The 10,475-nt window shown below is 33.7% G+C and overlaps 1 protein-coding gene across 1 annotated transcript; it reads right to left on the bottom strand.

Annotated features, from left to right (window-relative positions):
• Positions 1-4,637: 4,637 nt before the first annotated feature.
• On the bottom strand, positions 4,638-6,363 carry LOC132722250 (uncharacterized). Its single transcript, XM_060706705.1, has 3 exons — positions 6,060-6,363; positions 4,990-5,033; positions 4,638-4,652 (listed from the first exon to the last, which is right to left on the bottom strand). Exons 1-3 carry the CDS (start codon positions 6,361-6,363, stop codon positions 4,638-4,640), a joined length of 363 nt encoding a protein of 120 aa, XP_060562688.1.
• Positions 6,364-10,475: the final 4,112 nt, after the last annotated feature.

Raw genomic sequence — 10,475 nt, 5'->3', positions numbered from 1 at the left:
ATAGAATACTACATTCTTGTAGATTCAATACTAAATTTATTGAACTCGTTAAATAAAACAATATTATGCTCGCCAGTATGGTGGCATATTTCTGCCACCAGATAACCATTAAACTAACTAGTTATATAACTAGTAAACCTCTTAATTAACTAGTTAGTTATCAGGTTAACTAGTTACGTAACTAGTTAATCTCTTAATTAATTAGTTATGTATCAGGTTAACTAGTTACGTAACTAGTTAACCTCTTAATTAACTAGTTATGTATCAGGATAACTAGTTACGTAACTAGTTAACCTCTTAATTAACTAGTTAGTTATCAGGTTAACTAGGTACGTAACTAGTTAACCTCTTAATTAACTAGCTAGGTATCAGCTTAACTAGTTACGTAACTAGTTAACCTCTTAATTAACTAGTTATGTATCAGCTTAACTAGTTACGTAACTAGTTAACCTCTTAATTAACTACTTTGCTATCAGATTAACTAGTTACGTTACTAGTTAACCTCTTAATTATTTAGTTAGTTATCAGGTTATCTGGTTGCAGAAATATGCCACCATACGCCAGAGCATCGCATAATATAATTTTATTCAACTCGTTCAATAAATACACTCATTCAATATCCACTATATATAGGTAACAAGTCTGCATGTACTGGGAATCTTTAAAACGAAATAAGATAATTTAAAAACAAATTTATTAGTTATATGAAAAGATCAACAAAATATAATTTTTAAGTATTGGTGGAATCGAACATAATGATAGATTCAATTTATAGATTAAAATATCACTTGGGCATGAATACATTATGTTTCACATAATTGCACATTTTCTACTGATACTGTAGATAAAGTAATTTAATTTCAAGCTGTCTTAAATAAGACATTATAAAGCTTTTTGTTGCAGCACTATTAATAGTCACAATAATTACAAAGCACCACAAAACTTCCAAAGTTTATATAAAATTCACTACGTAGTTCATTGATATGCTTACAGGGGGAGGGGGGATTTGAAGTACAGATAGTAACAACTCTCAGAGAAACAATTCATTAATGATGAGCAAACTTTTTCAGTGAAAAAAAAACATTCATTATTATTATTATTATTATTATTATTATTATTATATTTATTATTATTATTATTACTTATCATCGAGTTATAACTTTAATTGATAACCAATATTCACCTTCACATTAACTCAAAAACAGACTTAAAACAAATACACCGATGTACATTAAGCCTTAATATAACACGTTTTACATGCCTGAGGCATGGCCTGTCGAGTGCTCATTCAAACTCACACAAGCCGTAACGTATTAACCCGCAAGGCCTTTCACGCCAAGTCCATTTCCTGTCCAATTTAGAAAGAACCATACATTGTTTACTCGAGTCATACGGTAACGGATGCCCATCTCGCCATTTTGAGTACCCGGCAGACACGGGATCCCCGTTTTCCCAGAAAAATTCTCCCATATTTCCTGAATTTTGACCACCTAGCCACATAGTATTTCCATTATCTGTAACATAAAATATCTAATATGAAATATAAAGTGTCAACAATGATAAATATTAAGTGATAATGGCAATACATGCTCTTAACTTACTGAAGCAGAATAAGTGTGGAGTCCCTTTCCCTTACACTACGTTTGTTTGTTTGTTTGTTTGTTTGTTTCATTTTACGCCTTTTCCCAACAGTATTTCAGTCATATAGGCGGGTAGTTTCCTAACCATCGTTCCTGGAGAGTTACACCAGTACTAGACTACCTTCCTCCGCGCTAAACTACCAAAGCATCTCTCGGGAATCGAACCAACGCCAGAGAGGTAACTGGATTAGAAGTCATCGACTCTAATCCCTCGACCTGAAAAGTCATATACCAACAAAGGGAAGTAACCGCTGTGAGCATTTAGATATTGAGCGAGCTGATTGTAATATTTCAATTTGAACCTCTATCAATTATCTCGACGGAATAATCACGGTCTTCAATTAACAATTATCGTCCGTGAAATAATTAATGAATACATTCTCATGAAGTATTAATAGATTTAATGCAATACGAAGCTTGTGGTGCTTGTATTATGTTTTTTTCGAAAGCCCAATATGTGATGGGGTTCGTTATTATTGAACATTTTCTCGGGAAAATGAATAAATCTATAATAAGTAAAGAAGTATTTCAATGATAAATCGTTAAATCAACATGCAGTAAATATATGTATTATTCTGTTTGGATTATACTGTGTAAACGCGGTGTTTATCTGCAAAATCCAAAATATCATAGTAAAAAACATATATATGCTGACAGTAAGTCATGGCTTGAGTATACGGCTGACATCTGAGTGACGGCGTACGTCTAAAAGTGCAAATTTGTATTACAATATTATAGAATTCTAGTCACATTATGATACTTTCTTAGCAATAATTTAGTTTTGATCATGTAAAATCGTATACTTCGTTTTATGAACAGTTATCTCCCTTGCTGATATTCAGTTAATGAAAAAGGGAGCGGTGGTCTAGCAGTCTACCAAAGATCATTGGTTTGAGTCCTACCCGGATCACGTCCATATTTCTTCATATTATACCAGTACTGGTTAGTTCCAGGAAGCGGGCTCGAAAATGATTAATTCAAGTTCCAAGACGAGCTTTAATAATGTGACTGTTTATTAATAAACCAAAAACAAATTATCAATGAGTGACTGGCGAGTAAATCGGAGAACAGCACTGCCGTTCAACACTGTAACGTAGCGATTTTTAACAGACTAGTTTAAATAGTCTGTTATTGGTACTATGACAACACTAAGTTTGTATAAGTCAGTTTAAAGACTGGATAAATTCCGAAAATTTTATTCGGAAACGGTTGTTGACATGCTCTTGGTGTTCATTTAGAAAGCATTTGAAGAATTCGCGGCTAATGGTTAAATTAAATATTAATATATTTCATTAAAAGAATAGCCGTTTACGAGATGAGTAGATGATAAAGGACGGCGTGATCAATTATATTATGATTTCTTGGAGACTGTTAAACTTTGCCATAGTAAATATCGTGTCAACATTACTTCATTTCAACGTTCTTACAACTTTGGGTGCCTGTTGGTTTGGAATCAATGAATATTTTGATTAATATCAAACCAGATTTAACAATACCAACCATGAATATGACCATAAAGCACGATTATTCACATAAGATCCTAAAGTCAAAACTTTAAAGATATACTATTACATCATTGAATAATTATTTCAATCAGAAATTTATTGAAATCTATAAAAGTCTTACTAAATATGTGTAACGTGAATAAACAAAATGAATACCTGTTTTGTGAAGCTGTTTCACTTTTACCGGTCGAGTAAAATTGGTACTTTCTTTAAAAATCTGCCAGTTTTTTTAATGACACTATATCTTCATAATTATTGTGGCCACAAATTATTTTAAACATAACATATCTACTTTGTGTGAAGTCAAGACATGTTTATTTCATATTTACAAAGAGACTTATACGATTTTTAATATTTCATAACTATCAAATTTGAGCATGGCCTATCTTTAATATGGTAATTATGATTATGTTCAAAACTTTCCATGATACAAAACACGGATATGATCAACAACCCTTATCTAAAGTCCATAATTATATATTTGGGGATTGCGAACTTAAGAATTACATATCTCAGAATTATGAAACAAATAAAATAGTTCAAAACACAAACCGGAAGTGACTTGCGTTTCGATGAAGAGTTGTTCCTCTTGTGACTTAATATATGCTAAATGGCCTCCAATGTCTTCACATCTTTCCTGGAATTCGTATGGAATGGTTTAAATTCAATGAGCTATACAGAGCAATAAATTTATATTGATAATGATCTGCTTCAGTAAACGTTGTCCGAAACTCGGCAAATGCAGCTTTCCCCGTTTTATCCCGGTATGGCGGCTAATTTGGAACACTTTTTTGTGCGTCCTGTTGTCGCTAGCGACAACACGACAACGTGCGAAACAGCACCTTGTCGGACTTTCGTCTTGTCCGATACGCGCCACAGGCGCTTTGTCGTGGGCGTGATGTTGCGACGTCACATTGTCGCTCAGCTCAAATCAAAGGATTTGCTAATTGTATATATCAATTCAGCCACCATATACCGGGGTACAAACACACTTTTATTGGTATAGCGTCACTAGAAAATTTGTCAAGATATAATTATCACATATTTCTTAATAATTTATGAAGAAAATACATTGACTATAGGTCGCAAATAACTTGATGATATTCGCCGATAAAAGGCGTTAAACCTGCACATTTCTGCGTTGCTTATTGCACGAATAGTGCGTTATTTTCACATTCCGGCGTTACTGGATATACACGGTGTTCACGGTACACTAGAGTAAGCAACGTGTTGCGCTTGTTATCAATATAATTGTTTACCAACTGGGAAAAGTAAAAGTTTGTTTGTACCCCGAGATTAGATACATATACAGGAGGCCAACATTTGCCGAGCTGCAGAATTTCTCTATTAGTTTTGCCTAAAGTTTTTTACTATTCCATGATTTAAGATAGTGTCACTGTAATGCTTTCCCGCCAAATTGCTCAATGTCGTTATTAATCGATCTTTTCCGGAATGTTACTTTACAAAATCAATTTTCGGTATTCAATAAATCTTAACGATTTACAACCTGAATTCAGTTCATATTGATAAGGAATGAGTGATTGTAAATAATCTATTACCCAAGATTTGAACAAAAATGCTGTTCGGGAAATAACCGATTTGCTACGATAATGGTCGATGTTAGAATTTTTGGCGGGAAAGCATTACAGTATGACTACCTTAAGTATACTGACAATTTTTGCATTAAAACGGCAAAATTTTCAGAGAAAAATACGTTTCATATCATATATTTCAAATCAATCGTTATGAAACATCGACACAGATAATTTCAAATTAAGCTAAGGTTTTAGATTTGAATAGAAATTTTCTTCTTAAAAAAAGAAAGAAAAAGAAAAGGTAATTACCTTCGACTTGCTCCAAGTTAGTTTCTTATCTATCAGTTTGTAGGCTGTAATGTAAAAAGATAAAAAATAAAATGCATTTTGTTAATTTACTTGGCATTTGTAACAACAATAGACCTTTTACGTAATTTTTAAGAGGGTGACTTTAACGAATGTCTACTGTTCATTTGAAATGACTTTTCCTCCTTTGTGATTTTTTAAACTAATGGTAAGACAATATCTAAGTATATGATTTGCTTATGAATGTATTTCTATATCTCCTCCAAATAGCTTTCGCCATGTTTCTACATATGAGCCATGCCATGACAAAACCAACATAGTGGGTTTGCGATCAGCATGGATCCAGACCCGCCTGCGCATCCGCCCAGTCTGATCAGGATCCTTGCTGTTCGCTTACAAACCCTACAACAAGTAGAGAAATTGTTAGCAAAAATCATGGATCCTGATCAGACTGCGCGGATGCGCATGCTGGTCTGGATTCATGCTGGTCGCAAACATACTATGTTGGTTTTGTCATGGCGCAGCTCATGTAAATACAATAAATTTTGTTCAAGTAAAAATGATTTATTAAATGCAAGGTACTGGAATAAATATATATATTTTACATTGACGTTTTGGGGAGGGCTGTTGCTAATGTTGTTATAACTTGTAGCCCGACCCATTTGCACTATATATCTGTTTGTCAATATTTGTTTTTTATTAATCATATACATGTAATCTTACATGTAAAAATTTACATCTTAAATGTACATTTAAAAATGGTCATGTAAGGGCTGCCTTGTTTTTTCTTGAATAAAAATTTCAATAACAATTATCCATTAAATATGGGTCTGTAGATAAATCTGTGAAATTGCTTTAATGACATATTCAAGTCTATCAGAAATAAACTGCAATTTATCAAAATTGTCCATATACTTTTAACGTAAAACAGGACCCATTACATATAGTCTGAATTCCACATATCTAGTCCTGTGCTTTTAATGTTTGTTCATGCGTTATAGCAACCTTGTATTTTTTACATTTTTTCCTGCTTAGTTTTCTAAGAAACATCAACAAATAAAAACTTTAATTACTTTTACGCCTGTAGTATCGTGTACCGTTCAACAATGGTGTGGTTTCACTTCTGAGAAATTTGTCTTCACATCCAATACAGCGCATGTCCTGGCGTCTATGGAACACACCGAAGCAGGTTCGAGTCTCCGTGCATTTAGCGGCACAAATAATCTCACTTCGTACACCCATTCTGTCAAATAATGTTCGGTTATCAGGACACGTGTACCCACTCAGACTCGAATATAAGATATATTGCATGTTAATTCCGGCAAAAACACGAGAAAATACTCCAGTTAACATACAAATAGATAAACGAAGAGCCATCACACTGAATTTCAAATACTAATTAAGGTATTGACTTAATGCAATTTGATTTAAATTTGACTCTTTAGGAAAGGACGAGCATGTTAAATTCTTTGTTTTACAAAAACGTGCCATATTCATGAAATTATACAGAAAAATAACTCTTTCGCTGTCGAAACATTATTTCTGTATTCTGTATTTATAGTTACATTTGAATCAGAACATATTATTCCTGTATAATATTCGGGTGACTAAAGTATCCTAATAAGATAGTTATGAGATCCGTGCAAATTGTTGAAACTATAAAATTAAACATTAATTCAATATCTGCTTAAACTCTCCAAATTCAATCTTTGCTTAACTTGTCCAAAGGCGACGTCCTTGGCCGTGTAGTTAAGGTCGTTGACTTCAAACCACTTACCCCTCACCGCTGTGGGGTTGAATACCGACCGGGACTTTGGATTCTTTCATGTGAGGAAGCTATCCAGCTAGCTTACTGAGCGTTGGTTGTTCTATACACGTGTTGGTTCGTGAGGTCCTGCCTCACCAGTAAAGCTGGAACGCCACATCATTTTCGTTTTGTAAACTGCTTTTTCCTTAAACACTGTAGAAATATACTATTAAACAGTTATAGGTCAAAACCCGAACAATAAAATAGTTTTATTTATATTTTACTCTTTCGGTCAGACATTCCTTTCACAAAACTGTTTCTATATTTTTAAAATTTAGCCTGAACATGTAACTGATTCTAAAAGCAGACCAAGATAAATTTACCAGCACAATCGCCTCGTCTGATCATGGTCTGCCCTGCTCGTTATTCAGTCACTCCATAATAACCACTTGCCCCTTACCACTGTGGGTTTGAATACCGACAGGAACTTTGGATTTTTTTCATTTGAGGAAGATATTTAACTATCTTACGGAACGTCGGTGGTTCTACTCAGGGGCGAGTTCTCGCCTGAAATAATGCATGCAAAGGCACTTGAGATTTTCCTCCACTAGTACAGCTGGAACGTCGCCATATAACATATACTGTGACGTAAAACCCAATCAAACCAACAAACAAGCACTGCATTATAATAGAAATAATCCCAAAAAATGATGGCCGGTTTTATGTCCAGGTTAAATTATGGACAAGTAAAAGATATCCAGCATGGTAAAATTAAAGTCCTTGAAATATTTGTACATAAAAAATAATAAGATATTCACTTACAAGAAATTCATTTGCAGTTATGAGCTTGTTTTTAATTAATTCGAGCATGCGTAAGCAGCTTACTGAAAATTTATTAAGTTGAAATAATTCTTTCAGTTTAAGGTACTTTGGTATGATCTTGTGATAATCGGCCAATATAAAGCTTTTATTAAAATTCTGATAAAAATAGAACATTATATTAAAGTGACCCCACTGAGGATTTTTTTTCGAGATTAATGTTTATTTGATAAAAGTCTAGACAAAAACAAACTTGTGATCAATAATTTCAGATCATTCGCTCACTCCATTTTCCAGAATAATTATTTTTATGTGAAAAAATACCCTAAACAGAATAGCGTTGCTGCGCTTTTTCATTCAAATTGGGCTTAGAATACAATGTACGATATCGTATTGTTCTTAATTATCTGTTGCGTATCTTTCTGTTTTAAGTTACTGATCTGTAAAGAAATTCAAACTGGTTTTAGGCTTTTCGACCTCAGTGGCGTTCATATAAAAAAGACGACACCAAATATTCTTAAACATTGGCCTTATTGTATGAATGATTAATTGGAGTCCATTTGCTTGTGAAGTTAAATTTTCAGCTCGATGAGTGCATTGATTTTAGTTTGATTTAATCTGATGAAACGATCGATATTGTTAATAATTTACCAATGTTTATTTTATAATTATCTTCAAAAAAATGCTCGACCATTTATATCAAAAGAATGCCTATCTATGTAAGAACGGAAGTACAATTTTGCAGGTTCTTAAATCAAACATCGATTATATTCAACGTAAAATTAAGAACAAAACAAAGTGCCATTGAAATCATTGAATAAAGTTTCGAGCAAAAATGACTGTTACATCATTGAATTAAGTTTCAGACAAATATAACTGTGAAATCGCTTAATTATGCTACTGGAAAATATGTGTGTGAACTTGCTGAGTTAAGCCTCAGACTAAAGTGACTGAAAAATCGCTGAATTAATCACCAGACAAATATGACTGTGAATAAGCTAAATTAAGTACAAGGCAAATATGACTGTGAATTCGCTGAATAAAGTTCAAGGCAAGTATGACTGCCAATCTGCTGAACTAAGTACAAGGCATATTTGACTGTCAAGTTGCTGAATTAAATACACGGCAATTTTTATTGTGAATTCGCTTAATTAAGTACAAGGCAAGTTGCTGAAATAAGTACAAGGCAAGTATGGCTGTGAATTCGCTGAATTAAGCACACGGCAAGTATGACTGTCGATTCGCTGAATTAAGTACAAGGCAAGTATAACTGTCAATTTGCTGTATTAAGTACAATGCAAGTATGACTGTGAACTCGCTAAATTAAGCACACGGCAAGTATGGCTGTGAATTCGCCGAATTAAGTACAAGGCAAGTATGACTGTCAATTCGCTGAACTAAGTACAAGGCAAGTATGACTGTGAATTTGCTGAATTAAGTACAAGGCAAGTATGACGGTGAATTTGCTGAATTAAGTACAAGGCAAGTATGACTGTCAATTTGCTAAATTGAGTACAAGGCAAGTATGACTGTGAATTAGCTGAATTTAGTACAAGGCAAGTAGGACTGTCAATTTGCAAAATTAAGTACAAGGCAAGTATGACTGTCAATTCGCTGAATTAAGTACAAGGCAAGTATGAATGTGAATTTGCTGAATTTAGTACAAGGCAAGTATGACTGTCAGTTCGCTGAATTAAGTACAAGGCAAGTATGACTGTCAATTCGCTGAATTAAGTACAAGGCAAGTATGAATATGAATTCGCTGAATTATGTACAAGGCAAGTATGAATGTGAATTCGCTGAATTAAGTACAAGGCAAGTATGACTGTCAATTTGCTAAATTGAGTACAAGGCAAGTATGACGGTGAATTTGCTGAATTAAGTACAAGGCAACTATGACGGTGAATTCGCTGAATTAAGTACAAGGGAAATATGACTGTAAATTTGCTGAATTAAGTACAAGGCAAGTATGATGACTGTGAATTTGCTGAATTAAGTACAAGGCAAGTATGACTGTGAATTCGCTGAATTAAGTACAAGGCAAGTATGACTGTGAATTTGCTGAATTAAGTACAAGGCAAGTATGACTGTGAATTTGCTGAATTAAGTACAAGGCAAGTATGACTGTGAATTTGCTGAATTAAGTACAAGGCAAGTATGACTGTGAATTCGCTGAATTAAGTACAAGGCAAGTATGACTGTGAATTTGCTGAATTAAGTACAAGACACGTATGACTGTGAATTTACTGATTTAAGTACAAGTCAAGTATGACTTTGAATTCGCTGATTTAAGTACTAGGCAAGTATGACTGTCAATTTTCTGAATTAAGTACAAGGCAAGTATGGCTGTGAATTAAATAGTTTGCTGAATTAAGTACAAGGCAAGTATGACTGTGAATTTGCTTAATTAAGTACAAGGCAAGAATGACTGTCAATTTGCTGAATTACGCGCAAGGCAAGTATGACTGTGAATTTGCTGAATTAAGTACAAGGCAAGTATGACTGTCAATTTGCTAAATTGAGTACAAGGCAAGTATGACTGTGAATTAGCTGAATTTAGTACAAGGCAAGTAGGACTGTCAATTTGCAAACTTAAGTACAAGGCAAGTATGAATGTCAATTCGCTGAATTAAGTACAAGGCAAGTATGAATGTGAATTCGCTGAATTATGTACAAGGCAAGTATGAATGTGAATTCGCTGAATAAGGTACAAGGCAAGTATGACTGTCAATTTGCTGAATTAAGTACAAGGCAAGTATGACTGTGAATTTGCTTAATTAAGTACAAGGCAAGAATGACTGTCAATTTGCTGAATTACGCGCAAGGCAAGTATGATGGTGAATTTGCTGAAATAAGCACTGTGAATTTGCTGAATTAAGCATAAGTCAAATATGATTCTGAAATTGATGAATAAAGCACCATA

The sequence above is a fragment of the Ruditapes philippinarum genome, unplaced genomic scaffold (genome assembly GCF_026571515.1).
Source record: "Ruditapes philippinarum isolate M1 unplaced genomic scaffold, ASM2657151v2 ctg19369_1_1_1_1, whole genome shotgun sequence".
Classification (NCBI taxonomy): domain Eukaryota; kingdom Metazoa; phylum Mollusca; class Bivalvia; order Venerida; family Veneridae; genus Ruditapes; species Ruditapes philippinarum.
The sequence above is the reverse complement of the archived record's forward strand: the minus strand, read 5'-3'. Positions and strand labels throughout refer to the sequence as shown.